This window comes from Doryrhamphus excisus, chromosome 3 (genome assembly GCF_030265055.1).
Source record: "Doryrhamphus excisus isolate RoL2022-K1 chromosome 3, RoL_Dexc_1.0, whole genome shotgun sequence".
NCBI classification, from domain to species: domain Eukaryota; kingdom Metazoa; phylum Chordata; class Actinopteri; order Syngnathiformes; family Syngnathidae; genus Doryrhamphus; species Doryrhamphus excisus.
Genome location: NC_080468.1, coordinates 9,286,170 through 9,307,849, shown reverse-complemented (window position 1 = coordinate 9,307,849; position 21,680 = coordinate 9,286,170). Strand labels below are relative to the sequence as shown.

General features: G+C 42.6%; 1 protein-coding gene across 1 annotated transcript; it reads left to right on the top strand.

Annotated features, from left to right (window-relative positions):
- The first annotated feature begins 306 nt into the window (after window positions 1-306).
- On the top strand, window positions 307-20,878 carry nyap2b (neuronal tyrosine-phosphorylated phosphoinositide-3-kinase adaptor 2b). Its single transcript, XM_058068688.1, has 7 exons — window positions 307-1,194; window positions 3,194-3,388; window positions 6,211-6,527; window positions 11,835-12,911; window positions 15,174-16,433; window positions 17,668-17,771; window positions 18,448-20,878. The coding sequence occupies exons 2-7, from the start codon at window positions 3,210-3,212 to the stop codon at window positions 18,730-18,732; spliced, it is 3,222 nt and encodes a 1,073-aa protein (XP_057924671.1). The 5' UTR covers window positions 307-1,194; window positions 3,194-3,209; the 3' UTR covers window positions 18,733-20,878.
- The last annotated feature ends 802 nt before the right edge of the window (window positions 20,879-21,680 follow it).

The window sequence follows — 21,680 nt, the reverse complement described above, 5'->3', positions numbered from 1 at the left end:
TCATGCTTTGTTTTGGCGGCTGTGAATGAAACAAATGCACTTGAGAGCAACACGGCGCATCCACAGCTAAGTATTTTTGTGTCTCGGTCTTGTTTACGAGCTGTAAAGGAGAGGAGGGGTGAGTGGAGGGGGAATCAGGAGAGGGGTGGGGGGGGGGGGGTCGTGGTGGTTGCCAGGGGAAGAGGAGGTTGAGTCTAATGAGGTCACGCCCTGGCAACCCGATTGGCTCCTCCCACTCTGCGCCCCATCTCGCCACTCAACCATCTCCAAGATCCCTCCCCCCTTCCCCTACCCACCTTATCTGACAGAGAGAGCTCTCCGTGGTGCTGAAGGCAGAAAAACAAGCTCCAGTTACAGTGCAAGCCAAACGGATATCATACATGGCGCGCAAGAGAGAAATATAAAACCAGCAAAAAGAGGCACAAGTGCTGAGCTGAAGGCACCCCGCGAAAGGAAACATGAAGAAGGGAGGAGAGGTCAAAAGGATGACGTTGTAGTGGAAGGTGGCTACAGTAAGCAGTGGGCGTGTCCTTGTTTTGATCTATCGCTGGGAAGCCCGGTGTCATCTGCTTCAGCAGAGACTTGACAGCCCAGACCTGTGAGGACCGGCTCAAACGGGTGTACAGGGAATGTTGTACCTGGAAAACTGCACACGCTCGGCTCTACCTCACTGTCTCTCTGGATGAGGATCAGCTATGTGGCACACTGTGGGAAATTTTGTGCATTTGGACAACCAGAAAGAGGAGGGAGTTGTTTTTTAAAGACAATTCGAAAAACTGTCCAGGCTGGAAGTGCAAGTGGAGTCTGAGGTGAGACTTGTGTCATGCTTGCGGCGGCGGCCGTGGCGGCAGCGGGTGCGGTCTGCGGCTCCACTGCGTCTTCCTTCCCTCTCTAACATGTGCTGATATGTGGAGCAGTAAAGCTGGCACCTGTATAGGAGTTTGACATCTTTCTCTGCCCGGGGGGGAGGGAGCATTGGGCTGGGCATGCACCGGATGGCCCAGTTCCCCACGACTACGAACCTAATACTGGGTCACAGGGACTCCTTCTAGCAATGCAGTTGGACCATACAATGGATGGACGTCTCTGTGGAATTAACAGTGCACTGGTTCTCCAGCAAAGGTCAGAGTTCACTTGTGTGTGCTGGACCTGTCAGGGGAAGACAAAAAACATATTGGTTCACAAAGGCCCATTGTAAGTATGCACAATTTCTCCTCATTATGCACATGAGTTTGTTTTTTTCCTCCCCAAATACACCATGCAGCCAGGTGTACCTCAGTGTGTAGCTTCCATGCATACTGCTGCACTGTGTGTGCATGCATGCATGAACACGATCAGGCACACATCTCGTCAGTGGGCTATTGCCCTTGCAATCTTTTTGACATTGTGTCTGTAGAATGTCCACGCTGCCCTTCTCCCGTCACATGGTTGCCTGGAAACAGAAACGGTGTGCCACTTTCATTTACTTTTCAAGCAAAGTTCACATCTGTGTTCCAACTGTTGCAGACAATGTCAACTGGGGCATGCGCATAGATTAAAAACACCTAAAAAAAGACTTTTTAGCGCAAGAATATTAAGCAAAGGAGACAGAGTGGGATGGAATGGGGGTGAAAGGTAAATAGGTTGCACCAAGGTAAATAGGTTGCAGAATTGACGGGTTTTATGGAGATGAGTAAATAAGAATAGCATTTTACATTGATGAGTTATGGGAGGACAATCCAATGTGAAAGGCTTGACTGATGAAAACAGTGTGATAAACAAGCTGATTCCAGTGCAGAGTGCTGCCGCAGGCTTACAGGGATTAGGCATACAGGCTTAATTCAGCTCAAACACTGTTTGAACTGTGCCTTGCTATTGCTGCATCCTTCATACATTGAAAGAGTGCACCTCTCTTGCTAAACTACTTTCTTTGAGAAATTCAGATCTCTCCAGGTGTGCATCAGCGATAAGATTTAAAAAAAAAAAAACACGAAGCGAGAGGATATCTCGACACCTTTAGGGCTTTGGTGACCTGGTTTGCACTATGAGATGCAGACTGCCTCATGTGTAAAATCTGTGCCAAAAAAGTAGCTAGACTGTGCAGCAGCAGATAAACCCAATGACCTCAGATCCACGCTGGATTTATTCATAGACAGACACAAGGTAGACGAATGCTGACGGTGGTCAGACAATGGTCGCCCTCCCAATTGGCCCTGCGATCTCCATCTGGCTGCACTCCAAGTTATCACACACACCCCCCTCCCCCTCCCTGCGTGGTTCTCTCACACGTAAACAAGCATGAGTCTTAGTCTCATCTGAAAACAGTGACCTATATAATAAAAGCATGAGTGTTCTCCTTCCTCCTCCTTCCCAATTCACATTTTTGGAGAAGGCACTCTGGTGCACACATTCTACGAACTCTGAATGTCCTCATTAGCCTTCGTATGCCTCATCTTAGATGCTGAGTGGCTGCAAGTCGGTGAGAAAAAAAGGAGGATGGCACCACTGTGGATGCTTGTTTTCACCACACATCCGTGCTGCCTACACTGACACTGATGCTGTCAGTAATAGTCTCTTACAGCAAGGAACAACTCCAGTGCAGACTATTTTTAGACATCAAATACAAGACTGACGATTATGCGCGCATGCAAAACCACGCACTGCAGTCGAGTAAAATGTAATCTGTGTGGCTGCTCCCAGAAGCATTATATTTTCTCATCCCAGCCTATTTTCTTACAGATGAAAGCTTTTTTTGTTGTTGCAATGACACCCTGGCTCGGTCAACGCTTGTGCTTTCAGCCAAAGAATGTGCAAGCACAACTGAGAAAAACAACAGCCTGAACTGATTCACAGCCAAAACAATAAACTGCAACTGTCGACAGTGACTAATATATCTTACAGATGGTCTCTTGACTGTTTGCATACTGCTGCAGCTTTTTATGTGTCACGTGATCACGGAGGATGTTGCAATTCTCCAAAGAAATGGACACACATATGATGCAAATTTCATTAGTAGCAAGAAACAGTAAAAAACCGTAAAAACAACAAACCAAAACACTTAAATAGGCGAGACAATAACTCAACCAGCATTTTCATCTCCCAAAGCCCGACCTTGAAAAATGAAGGTTGAAAGACGCAGCTCCCTGTATGGTCTTGCTATATTGCCTATTATGTCTCTATGAAAAGCCAATGATCATATCATTTTGTGTTCCAGTGGAAAAACCTGAAGAATGATGAGCTCCAAGGAGGAGGAAACTCTTCGCTTTTTCCAGTATGTCGAAGAGAATGGGCTGAGAGCCTACAACGGCCTAGTGGCTCAGAACCTGGACCATGCCAGGAATGAGAAAAATAGGATATTCCTGCAAGAGAAAAACGACAAGAAGAGAAAACAGGAGGAAGCCATAAGAAGGTAGGAAGATTATTCAACCAAAAAAGGGGGGCAACAACAGATTAAATAACAGCATTACAAGCACAATTTCAGTTTTAGGGTGATGTTGTGCATGTTGCATTGTATAAATGAAGTGTATCAACCTCTGTCCTGCATACGATAAGAGTCACTGAGTTCAGAAAGAAGATGTAAGAATTGGGCCAAGTGGCCACAGGATCCCTGTGGCTAAGGCAGTTTGTCACATTTCGGGGATTGCAAGTACAGACTGGTACCAGCTACGATCTATGGAGGATAATTAGTTTTTCACTTTTAGACTTATTTGGGACTTGGATTGAGGTCATCACTGCTCCATTTTTGGGATCCAGTGAAAAAAAGAAGGTTGTCACTGGAAGGATGCTGAGAAGATGTTGTCATTTGAATTGTGACGACGTCTAACTGAACCAAGTGAAAAAGAGGCATGCTCACACAACATGTCTGCATTATGGACACATCGTGTTGGGTTTGTAAGGTAGAATAGCAAGCACTGAGCCATTCAGGATGACAACGGGATAATGCAAAAGGGCTCGGAAATAGTTGGTGACTGTATATTCACCAACATTTGATGTATATGATTGCCATAATCATCTGAGAAGATGAAGGAGATTTGGACTAATTGTGCACAGCAACATCATATTTTTCCCACTTGACGGTCACAAATATATTTTATTTATTGGGACTAGATAAATCATCTTATATTGGGGTCAATACAATACTTAAAATATACATGCAAATGACCAATGAGAACATTTTCACAGGATTTAATAAGGCACAGGAATTAGTCGAAAGTTGACTTTTTTGCATGCAAAAATCCCTTCCTTCTTTTCGGTGATGTAGAAGGATCTAACCTACTCCCACCCAGTTGCACCAGCAAACTAAGAACACGTTTTACTAACACATTACATCATTCCCTTCTTTTTCTTATACCCTTAACATGACATTTCAGATCTAAAGTATGGAACATGTGCATAAAATTACCAATTTCAATGCAGCTCCACTGTGTTTGTATCATGTTGCATCATATTCTTATGCTTATGCACATATAGAGCTCATGCAAAGCACCTTAGTACACCATCTTGCACCTCTTATAAACATGCAGACCATCATCAGCATGCAGTAATTATAGGATTTTGGAATAGTTAGTGGCCTGAATGATGTAGTACTATGTCATCTTCTACTGTATGCTGCGTGTCCATTAAAATTTGACTTTGGTGTGTTACTCGTGCCACTGAAGAAGCACTGCACAGTCAACTGGTGACTGTTCCAGGACAAGTTGATGCCCGAGGCCAGGGGGCGCCGACTGTCCTGTTACCCTTGCACTTAGTTTCAGCTGTTGCCAATACTGAAATATTAATACACAGTCACTGGAGGAATAGTCTAAAAAATAAAAAACCTATAAGTAGGTCAACAAGAAGACCCTTCAATTCTTATTTTTTTACAGTAACTCAAAAAAGGAGGCATGTTTGTTGCATGAGTGTGTGTGTGTGTGTGTCTATTAGGAAGTATGTGGGGGGGTGGGGTGGGGTGGAATAATGGTAGAGCTTAAGCGTGAGCTCCATTGCAGGAGATGTGTTCTGCCTGGTGACAGCTGGAACAGCTGGCGGCCAATCAGATCAACACGTGAGCTTTGAGTGAGGAGGGTCTTCCTGTCATAGCCTGTAGGTTTAATATATTCACTTCTATCTGCACAGTCATGCATACTGTACATGGACTGCAATACGTCATTAATCACACAGTTAGAGATACTTGTTTTTCTTTATTTCTGTCACATGATTTCACAGGGAGAAAACATGTGGTCCACCTGTGGTCTGTTTCCTAGACAATCACTGCACACAGCCTATAAATAACATAGTCACCACACACACATGGTGTATGTGACGGGGTGCTCATAGTATGATAAGCAAACATGAGAGGCTCACATTGGTTCCTAGCGACAGGTCACATGTAGCTGCACTATGTGGTCCAATCACACATAGTGGGCAAAATGACACGCCAAATGTGCACGTGTGCTTTATTATTGTCACAGTAGCTTGTTTCTATGGGTACCACGTTGCTAGGCAGATTAGATCCCCTAACCAATGCAGCCACCCCACCAAGCACCTTCTGTGTAGCAGCTGGCCAGGGGGGTGTCAGAGTCAGCAAAGACACACGCCAAGGGGTCTCACACAAACACACATACACACAAATGTTGCATGTGAATGCAACTTCATCCCATATGCTGCTATTTGTTTCAAACCCTGGAACTAAATCCTGGCAGGCAAATTGATAATGTTATCATCCATCTTGTCTGAAACAAATTTCCCACATCTTGATATTTTTTTCCATGTGATACACACATCCATTAGCGCACTCCACTCAGACGTCATTAACGCTCCATTCAGGCCAATCATCCATTTATAAGGATTGATTGTGTACACGCTGGGGGGACTTCAATGGTGTCAGTATGAGTGTGCTCGTGTGAGTAGCATCAGTCATATCCGGAACTCCAATCAATGCTTTGCCCTGAAATAGGCGCTGTTTTCAGAGGCAATGTCCCAGCTGTTAGCGTTGATGTAACCCTCTTGTGACATGCATAGACGTGCAATGATATGAAGCGACATGCCTTGTTGACTGTGTATGTCAGGCATGTTCTATTCTGGTTGTTCCCTGGCAGGAAAAGTCTGAAGGTTCAAGAATTTGTATCTGACGGTTATATCCCTGTATGATGTAATCTTAAAGTGTGTGTGATGTAATCTTAAAGTTTTATGATTTTGTGTATAATTCTAACTTGTCCTTTGTATGTACACTTCATGTCCTTTGTGATTTAGGACGGGAGAGGACATAGCAACAGAAGGCAAGCACTTACGTATGGGCTCCATCACCATGCCAGAACCCCAGGAACGCATGCCCATGCACCATCCGCATGCTCTGGCCTGTGGGCAGGGCTTCTCGGTGCGCTCCCAGTCCCTTCACTCTGTCGGCGGCGGTAGCAACAGCGGGGGTGGAGAGGAAGAGGTGGGGAGTCCGACATCTAGGAAGCAGCCCCCACCCAAACCAAGGAGGGATCCAGCCACCAAGCTCAGTATGTCGTCTGAGGCGGTGGACCACAGTCCCGTGTCCACCTGCCGTGGAGACAGATGTGACGGTGAGTAAGGGTGGCACTTCACACCAAAGTACTGCACTATATTTAGCTGTTCTCCACGGTGCCCTCTTCAACTAGCAATGACATGACATCCAGCAATACAGTGGAACTACAACGAGACAAGTGATGGCCCATGGGATGCATATAAAGGAATGCTATATGGTCGAAAACAGGCTTTTGCAAACACTTTCAGTTCAAGACCCCAATTACAAATCTAGGTTGTTTCAAGGAACCAAACATACAAAATATAGCTTAAGGGGCTGCAACTGATGATTATTTTTAATAACCGATAATCAGTCAATTATTTTTCAATGAATCAACATATTTTAATTTCAGCCTCAGTTAGTGGTTGGGTACGCAACATATCAAAAATCAGGCAAAAATGCCCGTCACTGTTTTTAAAAGTCTGATATGTGTGGATATTGTGTTTTGGCTAAAACACAAAAATAATAAGTCTGCATCCAAGGAAGTCTAAGGAAAATAAAACCCACATTTAAAGTTCACATTTGACATGCTGAAATCAGAATACATTTACATATTGAAATTAAAAAGTGCTGAATGGATTATCAACATAGCTGTGGATTAATTGGGAAATCGATTAGCCATCGATTAATCAATTGATTGTTTGGTGATTTAATTTGTAATGGTGAGCAATGAAGCAAAATCATAAAAGAAAAAACAATGCATGATAGCTAAAATATATAAAGAATCATTATCTTGAAAAAAGATATAATGACATGACATACTACAAAAAACTTACCTAAAGTAGTATTTGAAAATCATACACACAAAAAAGCTTACAGCATTCCATTATAACCCCAATAAAAAGTGACCTGGGACCCAACCTAATTTTGGCAACTCCTGATCTAAAAACAAAAAGACTATATATAACTAAACTACACTTAAATGAACTATAGCTACCTCACTCTAACTGAATGTACAATACATCCAAGACGGAAGAGACACACAAATATATAGTAGATAATAGAACACAATAATATCAGTGATAACAGAAAAAAGTGCAGTACTCACCTGTAACCTGCAGATGTGCTGTTCATTCAATCACAACATCTTATGTCAGCTATGTAAGTTGTACAACTTCCACTACACCTCTTGCAGGCAGCATTATTCTCCTAAACATGGGCAGGGATACAGACAAATATGACATTCAGAGAAAGACTACATCCAATTATGAATAATATGGAAAAAAATGACAAATAAATCACATAGTCGACTAAAGATAAGTACCTGTCCCCGTATAATAATGCTCAGTGTTCAATTTAATTGTGGTTGATGTGGTATAGAACAGCAATTCATCATTTCAATGGATGTTTCTATATACCGCTTACCTGATTTAGCTTTGTTGTCACTAAATATATATTAGATTATTGAGGTTTCATCCATATAACAGCCAGTTTTGTCTATTTAGTTCTACCAACTAGCTTTGCCCGATAGCAGATGAATGAGCGCATTCATCCAGCTATTGCAGGATTTTTGGTTGCACACTCAGTTGTCAACCGGGCAAACATATCTTGACATTTCCATGACCTTGTTTAAAACTGGTTTCATGCTTTGAGGCAAATCGCCAATTAAAGCCAAACCATTTTGGGGGGTTTGAAACTGGCAAAGCTGTATGTAGAGATGCTGTAATTGAGATCTAGTAGCAGCACCCTGTAGCAATGTCAGTCTGTTTGGGCAAAATAAACACAGTATGCTCATTTGGACATGGATCAACACAAGGGCATAATTATAGGAGTAATGCAAGCTCTAAATGGAAGTAATTGAGCTAAATAAATGTTTCCCACAACAAACTATGGAGACAATCTGCATAAAGCAGCCCACATTGTATTTTAGAAGGAATCACTAGTACAGTATAGTGAAAGTCTTTGAGACAGGTGGCTTTGAGAGCAAAATAAAACAGGTTGCAGAGGGTTGGGACTCCATGTCAGTTAGGATACTCCACCACCAATATGAAGCGAAGGGAGTGGCCCAGTCTGGCTGAGATTGGTGGGGATGTCTGAATGTGCACACAGATCTTCCTGGGCACCACGGCAACCATCCCGCAGAAACAGAACCCCCTCTACCTCAGCCAATCGCAGCATCCATGTGCAGTGGCATCCAGTGGGGTTGCAGAGAGGCTGAAGTCTGCAGCCGTGCAGCCAATGGCAACGCGGCTGCGGGGGTGTTCCTGACTGAAGGGGAGGGTTGCGTGTGTTGTAGTGGGAAGGGGAGGAGCTTGACAGAGTAGAATTCATTCAGGAGGAGCAAATGACCTAGATTCTGTTTCCCTTTGGAGGGTGGGGGGGTTTGAAGGGTTGCGGGTAAACACGACAGGGGGAGGGGTGCGGGAGGAAAAGGAGCAATCGAGGGAGAGTAGAAGGGACAGAGAGGCGGAGATGTCACGAGCACTGTTGAAACTGATCCACCACGCAAACCTGTTTGTGCAGGAATGCAGCTGTTGATCAAGGAAAGCACGCCTACTACATGCAAATGCAATAAGCTCACCTAAATATCCTGATGAAATCACATCATCCATCTTCCTGAAATCCTCTACAGCAGAGCTGTTCAACTGAAATAATCAGTGGGCCACATTTTCAGAAAGATAAGGACCGGTGGTCAGACGTCTTCGTTCAATATTATTCTTATTTTGCATATAATGTCAATGCAAATATGTCAAAAGCCATACCGTCACGGTTTTACTACTAACTGGCTAATGCAATTATGAATAATGTCATAAAATCATAAATTAATGCTAGTTCAAGATCGATACAGCTGTGGTTCAAACATCACATCCACATTCTATTGGGGTTTTTGTATTATTAATTAATAAATTATTGCTGTTTTATGAGTTTTTTTTATCTATTAATAACAAATGCATAAAAAACAATGCATATTTAAGAAAGTAATACGTATTCATGGCTACATAAATGAATGAAACACAAATTTCAAGCATTCTAAAGACGTGATACAGTATGTCGTGTAATGCAGTATCTGTGACTTTTGTGAAAAAGTGGAGCCTGGGTAGTGAGTGACGTTTGTGACATCAGCTTGCTTGACTGTAGCTGAGTAATACTATAGGTTAGCGGTGTAGAGAGGGGCCGACAGCAGTGGCACTCAAGTATTATTGTACACTGGCCTCCAGGAAATGCCACCGTGGGAAATAACACAGTCAATGCGAACGTGTTTGTCCATGTTATCTTATGTCTAAGATTGCTTATTTTCTGTGATTATGTCGACTATGAGTAATACAAGTCTAAAGGTGACTATAGGGGTGTTATTTTGTTTCTGCAAGACTCTAATAATGAGAAAAACTGTATTTAGAACATGTTTTTATGCTCTAACTACAAAAATATTCCATTAATTAATGTTGATTCTTACTTTGCGGAAATTCAGTTGGGTCTAGAACCAATTGACCACAATAAACGAGGGACGACTGGATATAACAGGGGCGCTACAATGTTTTTAAGGACCTACGTACTGTACAACAAAATGCATGTTAACTATACTGTTTATGACAGCAGCACATTGTTGTTTTTAAGTACATACTGCATCTATTACTGAGCGCCCATATCAGTGATTTTCAAATGGTGGGTTGGGACCTAAAAATAGGTTGCAGAGTCGTTTCCAGTGGGTTGCAGGTCTATGCCTGGCCAAAAAAAAATTGGTCGATGTCTGTGCTCTTCACTTGCTATGTCATCATGGGGAGTGATTTTGACGTCCGACCAACACACAGCTGCAGATATCTGCTCGAGAACAGCGTGCCATAAAGACAGGACAGCATCTCACCGCTGAAGCTCACGTTGTGTTGTCCCTTTCAATATATAGGACTGTATCTAAGAAATTTAAGAGGAACATTTGAGTCACCATTTGAATGGTGATTGTGGGTCACAATCCAAGCCAAATCAGTTGAGAACCACTCCTGTATATGATAGGATCACTCCAATGTTTTTAGGACCAAGCCAACTACAAAAAGTCCAAGACCTTTATATAATAGGAGCGTTTTTCCAGACCTACTAAAAAATGCTTGTCAAAGATGCTCTAGGATGTACGGCAAAAATAACGATCCACAATATGACTTCAGCTGTCTTTAACCGAAGTCAATGATCCCTCATGTAATTTAGATTTTCACCAGTCCTAATTCCTTTCATTTTAGAACGTGTGGGCAGTTATGTGTGTGTGTCTGACATGATGCTGGTGAGTCATACAGTTATGGGAAGTACAGTATATGCGTGTGTCTGGGCCATCTGCTGTCTGAATTATTAAAAGTGCAAAACCCGCAGCTTGAAATTTTCAGACATGATCTGGCTCTTAGCTACCACCACCACCAGGCGTGTCAGCAGAAGGGGCACCCGTGATTTAAAACATCTTGGGATGTGACCCCACATAGTCTAATAGAACCTGGGTGTAACACTCTAAAGACTACGCTACTGCAGCAACGGGTCAAGTGAAGGCTCACTGCAGCACATCAAAAGAGATTCACGCTGCAATGCTACGTCACCACAATCGGAAAGAAGCTCCACAGTGTGTGTTTGTGTGTATGACCCAGATACCACACTTGCATACTACTCTGCTGCTGTATATGTGACCTAGAAACATGCATATGCCTCAACCATTCCCACATATCTGACTCAAGATACTGCTCGTAGCAATACGCACTGACCTACATCTGACCCACTGAACTACACACCGTGTTGCATTAATGCTTTAAATTCATTTAATGATTCATGCTGAAAGAGGGAAAAAAATGCTCTGGAAGTTTTTCTTTTACATAGAAAATAGTGGTAACGGAAATAGTCAGTTACAAAGTCAAACTGTGGCCCTCGTTTTAACAATTTGACTGACAAACAAGTGTAAAAATAATTTAACCTCTCAAACTCTCCTGACAAGCATGTAAGCCAACGTAATTTGCGTTGCAGCACCTGAGTTTTTCACTTGTTGGCACACCAAACTAACAGAAATGAACCACTGGTTCCTTGGAACAACCACTACCTTAAACCACCAAAGTCATGTCAAAGTCATTTGTTTTGGACACACGCAAATAAATGAAATAAAAATAGTCTATTCTTAAAACAGATCAACCAAAATGCTAATTTCCCATGTACATTCTTGTATTCTCAAGTTCTTATTCTTTTGTTAAATAGAAATTGTTGCAAAATAAGCAATAGAAAAAGCAAAAAGTGCAAAGTTAATCCTTCGAGGCAGTGCAGGTCATCACCGACGAAGGTTTGTTTGGCAAAGTTTTGTACAACTTTTTTTCCAGAGACTGTGCTTTTTTGAGTGTGCTCATCATCCATCTCCCTTCTTTGGCAGCACAAGGATGCAGTGAAGACTGCAGGAGGGTGCCACCACCCAAACCCAAGAGGAACCCAAACACACAGCTGAGCGTTTCCTTCGACGAGTCCTACATTAAAACCCATGGAGGCGGAGGCGGCTGCCCTGCCAGAGCGCTTCACCACATCGGCTTCCCATACGAGCGCAACACCTCTCCACCGCAGAGCGACGAGAGCCCCACTGACGACTGTGACGACGAGCCGGTCTATATCGAGATGGGCGGCATTGATGTGGGAGCGAGAGAACTCTGCAAGAGTGAGGACGAGGAACCCGGGGAGTCAGTGTATGAGGAGATGAAGTACCCCATGCTGGATGATATGGAGTACCGTACCGACCCAGTGGGATGTCGCTCTGCATGCCCTACTCCGGCTCCATATGACCCTGAACCTCTTAGTCGATGCTCCACTCCTCGAAACATTCCCTTCTGTGACATTCCTGCACCGTTTCCCAATTTACTTACCCACAGGCCTCCATTGTTGGTGTTCCCCCCCGCACCAGCCCAGTGCTCACCCAACTCGGACGAGTCTCCCCTTACCCCTCTAGATGTTACCAAATTGCCAATGATGGACAACCAATCATCCTACAGTAAATCCCCAACCTCCTCTGCCGAGCCACCCTCCTCTGCACACGTCCGTAGGGAGCTCACGGCCACCCCTACCCTAACCGTCTCCGGGCGGTCCTCCGCACCTCCACTGCCATGTACACTCTACAAAACCTCTTCCTCATCCTCCTATCAGCGCAGCCACTCGGCGTGTCCATCTCCAGTGAGCATGGGCCGCTGTCTCACCCCGTTGAGCCTCATGCGGACACCACCATTTGATGCTACAACTCCATTCCCAGGGGGGCTGCCGAGGAGCGCCTCCGCCACTCCTCATGGCAAAGGGTCGCCGCCCCATGATGGCGTGGGGCGGCTCCATGGCTCCATGCAGAATGTGTCGACAGGACGTTCACGGACACCAACGAGCCCGCTGGATGAGCTGACCAACCTGTTCACCACCGGGAGGAACATGCTGAAGAAGAACGCCAGTGGGAGAAAATCGAAAGAGCCTGGAGAGAGTGAGTCATTTCACATATGTTACAAATTACAATTACAAATTAGTCACACATATAAAAAAAAAATAAAACTGCATCTTGAAAATTATTTACAAAATAGCAAAAATAACAAGAATATTTAAAAATAAGAAAATAATTCATATTTATATATAGAATAAAATCCAGAAAAAATATGAAATAAAATTTAATAAATGAAAATTTTTTAGTAATGATTTAAAAATAAAAAATATAAGTATTATAAATAAGAAAGAGTTACATACACTAAAATATAAAATACTAAAATAAAGTAATTGAAAGATAATATTTTGATCAATTAAGTCTTGTCAGGTCTACAAATTTCTCATTGTCCAGTCGAAAACTAGGGAAAAAAAGCTAAATACGGCATCTTAATGACTCCCGTTATATTGAGTCATGGTGTTTGTGCCCTTTGCAACAGTCCGCTTGTTTTAGTCTAGCCTCTACAAGTCTCTCAAATGGTCCTGTGACATTCTCAGAAAGGGAATTATGCATGGCGAGAAGTTAATAAACACAATGACACAACTGAAGAAAGCTAACTGTGCTGAGAAATCCCAAACATTTGAGCATTTTTAATTGGACAGTATAACGATAGAGCAGTCAAAAGTGTATTGTAGATATATGAACAATATCAAACAGGCAAGAACAAGAAACAGTCCAAACATTTAACCCTACTCAATGCTCTTAGCAACTACAACATAGCAACAGCGGAAGGAGGAGAAGTCCCTCTTTCTTATTTGCAGATTCCCTCCCTGCGAGTAAAGCAGCCAATCACAGCTCAGGACATGCCGGTGCTTGCCGGAGCAACACACTCCTCATGTGGGGGATAGAGCTATAGCGCTGTACTCCAATCTGACACCTCATCTGTGCGTTCCAGCTGCGTCTTTTCTGTCCAATGACTGTAGAGTTACAGCTGAGCCAATCAGGAAGGTGGTGCAGAAGGAGATTTCACACTCAATATACGAAGTCTTGATGTTGATGCTAATGGGATTTGAATTCATCACATGCCCGTTTGTGTTTGTTGTATAGTCCAAAAGCATTTTTCATGATATAAGCTTGTCTAAGCCATATTTTATAAGTTTATAAACAGGTTCACATGCCTTTAGTAAACATTGTTGTATACAACATCACTTTGCAAGCAGGTTCCCCATGGGCCTGTACGTCAAATCAACAAAACAAGCACAATCATTTTTGTCACTCGTCCTTTCTAAGCATCAACAACTAAGTTGACCCACTTACCCACCGGTTAATCACCACACACACTCAAGTGCACACATAGATGGTGTTTGTGACACACGCCTAGGCTTGGCACTCTATGTAAAACCTTCATAGTAGCCATAGAGAAACACAATACCCTGCTATTGTTTTTTTATCTCTGTGTGGACTTTACATGTTTTCCCCGTGCATGCGTGGGTTTTAATTGGTGACTCCAAATTGTCCATAGGTGTGAATGTGAGTGTGAATGGTTGTTTGTCTATATGTGCCCTGTGATTGGCTGGCGACCAGTCCAGGGTGTACCCCACCTCTCGCCCGAAAACAGCTGGGATAAATAGAAAATTAATGAATGAATGAATATTGAACATTGAATATGTTGTGACTGAAAATAATATAGAATAACATAACATATACACATAAGGAAAACTGAACACCTAAAGGATACCTGGTCCCTTAATGAAGTGTAATTTTCTGTAAATGTGGTCAGGGTATGGATCCATTTGGCCTAAACGATAACTACAGTCCTCCAAAGACACAGCTCTACCTTTAATTGAATTAGTGTGTCGTAGTGACATCTAGTGGACATTGTTTGTAGTGCAGCTGCATCTGAAGCACAATGACCTGCCACAGCATAATGGAATCCAACATAAGGATGAATTAAATAAATCTGCCTTTACCAAGACAATAATGTTCAGTTTGGCCTGTTTACACAATGAGAGTGGTATTAATTTCATACATTTATTATGGTGGTTGTAGTTGGCATTGTGTCATATTGTAGGGTGTTACCTTTCTAACATGCAGTTTTAGTGCAGGCCATAATAAACAATAATTTCAATTTTCTACCGCTTATCCTCACAAGCGCGTGCTGGACTCTCCCAGCTGTCTTTGGGCAAGAGGCGGGGTACACCCTGGACTGGTCGCCAGCCAATCACAGGGCACATATAGACAAACAACCATTCACACTCACATTCATACCAAAAACCGCAATGTAGCAAGGGAAAACTGTATTCTAAACATTTTCTGTTTGTTTTACAGCTGAGGCCAAAAGTAAGTCCCACAGTGAGTCCAAGCGTGAAGGCAAAGAGCGCCACAGTCACAGCCACAGTAAGGAATCCAAGCGAGAGTCCAAGGAGCGCCACAACAAAGAGTCGTCTCACCGCAGAGACAAAGACAGAGAGAGAGACAAAGACAGAGACAGAGACAGAGACAAAGTCAGATCCAGCAATGTGGAGTCACTGTCTCACAGGCGTAACAGCAAAGACCGTAGTGACATAGACGCGCCACCAGTTCGCAGGGACAGCAGGGACCAAGCCTACAGCAGCGTTGAGCCCATCCCTACCAGATGGGATTCCAAAGAGCGGAGCTGCAGTTCTGTTGAACCCATCCCGTTGATACGAAGAGACTCAAAAGAAAGAGCAATCAGCAATGGAGACCTGATGCCTCGAAGAGATAGCAAGGACCGGGGGGGCGGACACGGAATGGAGTGTTTGCTGAAACAGGACAGCAAAGACAGAGTACTGGATCAGCCACCTGAGCTATTACCGAGACAGGACAGCAAAGAGGGTGCTAGGAATGGTGTCGACTCCAGACATGAAAGCAGAGAAAGACTGTTGGATCAACCGCCGGAACTCTTACCCCGACAGGATAGCAAGGAGAGAGTCAGGAACGGCGTGGACTCGAAGCATGAAAACAGAGATAAGCCGCCTGAGCTTCTACCCAGGCAGGAGGGCAAAGACAGGGCTAGAACTGGTGCAGAACACAGGCACGATAGCAAAGATTATCGGCCTGATTTGTTACCCCGACAGGACAGCAAGGAGAGGGCACGGAATGACGTGGAACACAGATATGAGGGCAGAATCGACCAGCCCCCTGAGATCCTCCCCCGACAAGAAACATCCAGGAGCAGCAAAGACAGGGCAGGATACAATTCAGAATCCAAGAACGAGGGGAGAGATAGGCTCATCCACAATGGAGGAGACCTCCCTCCACCTCTTCTACCCAGGCAGGACAGTAAAGATCTGAGCCGAACTGGGCTTGAGGTGAGACGAGACAGTAAAGACAGAAGTCTCAATGGTTCAGACCATCACAACCAGTATGACGGGAAAATCACCAAGAGCCCTACAGCCATGGAGTACAGGTACAGACCGGACGGAACGCCGCGACGAGAAAACAGAGCCAATCACAGTATGGACCCTTCAAAAGCACAAGAGAGGAACCAGCATTCATCCACCACGACACCTACACACAACAGTAAATCAACTGGGAGCCCTCCAGTGACTGCAGGAACCGGGAATGGTGAGGCTTCATGACAGAAACATACATAAGTAACACGAGCAGACATAATTAGACTTAACCCGAAGCCCTGGACAGGTACAAAGATCCATCCATTTTCTATTCAACGTAGCCTGTTCAGGGTACATACTGACAACACACAGTCTACGTATTCATCCACCTACCCTTCGTCTGTGGGTGAAAGGCAGACTACACACTGGGCACACCTATACCTGTACATTAGGGTGCATCAAAAAACACAATTATTGAATTTTGATATGGCTGGGTACTAAAAGTGTTCCAATATATGTAGAAACAACACATCCAAAATATTTTTCCAATACATGATTATTTAGGGGTGCCACCATACATCTGTTTTTGTGGAATAAAGTGAGGTCAGCAAAGACTGCAGCTCAAGAACTCTGAGGTGATCTTTATGTTTTTGTTGGTATTTATACTCCTATTACATATTATTAGGAAATTTGTGGTTTTGTCTTTGTAATTTGAATAATTTGTAGTCATATTTATAAGTATTTAGCACTCATTGCCTCTACTGTAGCTAACATTAGCTAGCTACAGTTTGCTAATGACAGTTAGCTAATAGCTGAGCAAGCATAACATCAACAACAGTAATATAGAGTAGACAGTATTACTGATGCTTCATATTTATTGAGAGTATTACTGTAGTCCTACATAATCTGATATACACTTATTTATTGTATTTATTGTCAATTTATTATTTTAGTCACTGTGCAGCACAACCCACCAGCTCTCCTAAGATGCTGCCCTCAACAACTTTTTCCTTTCAGACTAGCAGTCGCAGCTTGGTCTTTGGTCTGGGCCCCCTTTGATAACCCTATAGAAAATGATGCTGTATACAAGTTCATTGTACTCAACATTTCCAGGTCAACTTTTTGGCAATTGGACTAGAAATTGCACATTTTCCGAAATTTTACAAAAGTTTGTGTGTGAGGTGGCACCCCTAAATCTCAATGGATTTTCTCAAAACTTTGCAAAAGACATTTTTATGTTCATTAGAAAAAAATGCCAACCAAATTGATTTTTATGAATTTAAAATTTCCCATTCAAATGTGATGCACCCTACTGTACATACATACACAGAGCATACGTACACATTGGGAAACAAATATAGAACAAACTGACAGTCTAACAGTAAGTATATTAATAGTTTCATAGGGGAAAAACACATTCTGATGATAACCTGGAAATGTTCTTTTTTTAAATCCTGTCTGTGTAGATATGAAAGCAACACCTAAATACGCTCGCTCACCTTCCATGCCTGCTAACCCTTCCCCGTTGGGGACGCCACAAAGGAGAGCAGCAGACACTCACCAGAGCCAGGTAAGCATAAGAATTATTGCAAGTGAAATTGTACTTATAATGAAAAATGGCATATGATAGAATAAGCATTTTCATGCATAAAAAATGACAAAATGAACTTGAATACAAACATTAGACACATAAAGATATTATTAATGATATGTAGTACTCTACACCAGTCACTAGGTGTCAGTAATGTTACTGTAATATTCAGTGAGACCTGCTCACCTAAACAACAGGTTTTTATTTGCGGGTTTGAATGATCTCATAAATAAAACACAGGCTTATGTTGTGGCCGGCCACATATAGGCAACACACCGAGAGCAACACACACGAGCACGGGTCTCATTTACGTATGTCTTGAATGGCTTATTTACTCTTATTCTGTCTACTATATTGGGTAATTCAAGTGAAAAGCTTACTATAGGGTTGGGGGTTTTAGTTAATATAATGTAATGTTAATTTAACAGTGTGGTATATGTGAATGAGACAGTACCATTTGAATGTTAGGGTAGGGGTATGACAGAGCAAGCAGCAATGAGAGAAAATACCGTAATGACCTTGTTACTTTGCATGTATAAATCTCTGTATAGCATCTTGTATTTGGATCATTGCAGTACATTCCTTCGCCACCAATCCACAAAGTTGCACTAAAAACTTCAGTCAATGATATAATTTCACTGTTACCGGCCCTCAGATGCCCCAGATGCCGTGGATATGTGGCGACAACACCATGCTGGAGCAGATCGAGAGGAAACGCACGCTCTGCAAAGAAATCCGCTCCAGACAACACCCCCACCTCCAGCGATATCTGGAGAAGCCTCCTGCAGACAGGAGCGAGGACAGACACCATGAGCGGAGTCAATGCAAGCAAGAAAGCGCCTCGGTCCTCCCAGCTTGTGGGAAGAGCAGCGGGGCCAAAAAGATCCGTCCTCCCCCGTACCCTACACAGACAACTGTCTTCTGGGACACTGCCATCTGACCTGCCGCATCTGCTCCAAAAAAAAGCTGTTCGGATTTAAGCCCCTCCCTCTCCACGTGGAGACGCCAATTCGAGCACCAGAGGCATGATGCTCGCTGATGTCAAAGGACAATGGTGTTACCATAGCAATATTTCTGCTTGTTCAGGTTGTCATTTTTTCTTATCATCGCCGGTATGATATTTGATATTTTTCTATTTCTTGTGGCTGGATTCTTGTAATATAACTAGTAGAGTAGATATTTGATGAATAGATATTTTCTAAATCAGATTAAAAGAGGATTAAAAAGCATCCTAAATTATGTATAGTAGATGTAGATGCAATCTAATGTTTGTTTTATATTATTTTATCTTATGTTGTTATTGCTTACTTTGAGCTGAAAGCATAATCTATGAATACTGGTACTTAATTTTCTTATGCCCAAATCATTTTTTTTTTGGTGCCGAATGACACTAAAACGAACGGACTATTCCATTTTGTCTGCATCTGTTTTACATTTTTACTGCTGTATTGTAAGTTTAGGAGTGGCGTCAACATTAGGGATGGGTGTTAATAGTCAATTCATTGAAAAAGAAATGACAAGTTAATGCAGAAATTGAGGCATAATCAAGTGCATTACTCGGCTGCAACCAGCAGAGGCGCTGTTGATTCAGTCTCCATTTGTCTGCGGTTTAAAGAAGTAAAACATGAACACTTCCATGGAAATGAGCATTTAAAAAGGAGTTGAGAACATAGAGAGAAAGATTATCTTAATTAGGGATGCACAATATTTTTTTTTCAAGCCGATACTAATAACTTCCTATTTCTTAAGGATACTGATAACATTTTGAAGCTATGTAACAATTTAACTGTAGTTTTATGCACAGATGGGGTTAAGAATGACTTGATAAAATTGGATTTGACAAACAGATTTGTAGATTTGTCCTTATCAGATATCGTGACATCATGACTACTACAAGTAGCAGCATCTTGAAAATGCAAACGCAGCTTCTTTGGTGGCACATGCGTCTTGGTGGGCTTTCCAGGCGCCGTTGTGGCGATGCTGGTGGGGTTGGATGTGCTGAGGGTTGATTTTTTTGTCTCTCTTTGCAAAGTGTTTGGTGTTCGAGGTAGTGAGGGGGTCCCACACAATCGACTGCATGTTTGTTTACAAGTCACATGTCGAAGTAAAATTTGCTCACCTTACAATACAGTACGGTAATCTTGCCTCATCTGTGCTATTTGCTAATGTTATGGAATTCATCGGTACACCCCTAATCTTTATTAATGGATGAATTTCCCAATAATCCCAATTATTGGTTTCAGGTTTCAGATTTCTCTCCAGCGTGTTCTAGAATGTACAACACCCAGACCTAGAACACAAGCAGAAATCCTCACGCGCTTCAGTTTGTGTGTTACGGTAACAGGTCACTTCATCAAAGCCTTTTAAAAATGAAATCTGGAGTGTTCTAAGAGGGGGCAGAGAAAGTGTAGTATGTTTCTGTTGTACTTTTTGATACCCATGCGGGTGTGTGTCAGGCGAGCGGTAGCAAATTAGAATATTTACATTATGAACCGTATCATTTCCAAAACCAGCCAAAGCCTGTTAAAAACTGTGTGGTTGCACTTTGGGTGTTTGGTTCTATGAAATCATGGGGTCGGTGGCAATAGCTGGTTGATTGATTGCCAGCGCCTTTACTTTGCCATGCACACTGCAAGCACGAGGAGTGCAAATACTTGATGCCAACAACCAGCCTGTACAATCAACACCTGAGCTTTTAGGACATTTCTTAATTTTCCTGCAGATTATAATAGCCATATGCACTTGCTTATTAATAAGAAATACCTTTCAAGATGATGCTTATATACAGTATATATTTTTGAAAACAGTAGCGAGCTTTGCCATGTAAAGTTTTATTTGGCGGGGAGGTGAAAAAAACAAAAAGCTTCATTCAGGATTGGCTGTGTGTGACATCATGCAGTCCCTCCATAACTTGGCTGGGAACAAAGATCACATAGGACCTATATCATGGCAACACCTCAAAACAACTAGATCAGAAGGACAGGGGTCTCTAACTCTTTTGGAGGTTTTGTAAATAAAACTGCACTACCCATCATGTTCCATCACATCAGGCTGGTAACAATGTCCCCACCCACCCCTACCCCACCTTAACCTGCTTATACGTCATCTGGATTGGTCCCCTTCTGCACATGAAAATACAATGTCCACATTGCCAAATAGTATGGGTTTGACAGATGAGCTACAGCTCAAGTGCAAGTGCAGTAACCCCCTCCTCTGGTGAGAATCAATGCTACTGTGTTGTATGTGTGTGTGTGTAAGAGAGAGAGCGAGCGAGAGAGAGAGAGGAAGAGAGCTTTGTGTTCGTGTGTGCCTAGCTACAATGTATGCAAGTTGAATCTTCTAAAAAAAAAAAAATAAAATAAAAACATGATTGTTTTAAGATGTTCACTTTGCCCAAAATTCCCTCACAATATTGTGGGGAGGGTGTGGGTGAAATATGGAAATGTAATAATGATGATGATGATGATGTACAATCTTTTTTGTGTGTATAAACGTGCACTGTGAAAAGGTAGAGAGAGCACCGCACTGTCAGAGTCCTCTGTCTTATTGCACTTGTTTTTCCGTATTTAAAAAAAAGAAAAAAAACATGTTTGAGCAAAAAAAGTACTGTATTCTGATTGTCACTTGGGTTTGCTAAGAGAACTAAATAAATATGAACTTGAAAGCTGACATGGAACCAAGCAATTATATCATTTGTGGCTATTTGTGCTATTTTGTAGCAGATGTATAATATGCAGTTAGTTGCACAAAATGCCACAGTTAAATTTAAATTTAAATTTAAAGCCCTTTATATTGAGTTGTGGATTCCTATAGAGCAGCTACACACAATAACCCGCACAGAAAACGTTCTAGATCTTCCAGAATCTGCACCTATTCCAGCTGTATTTC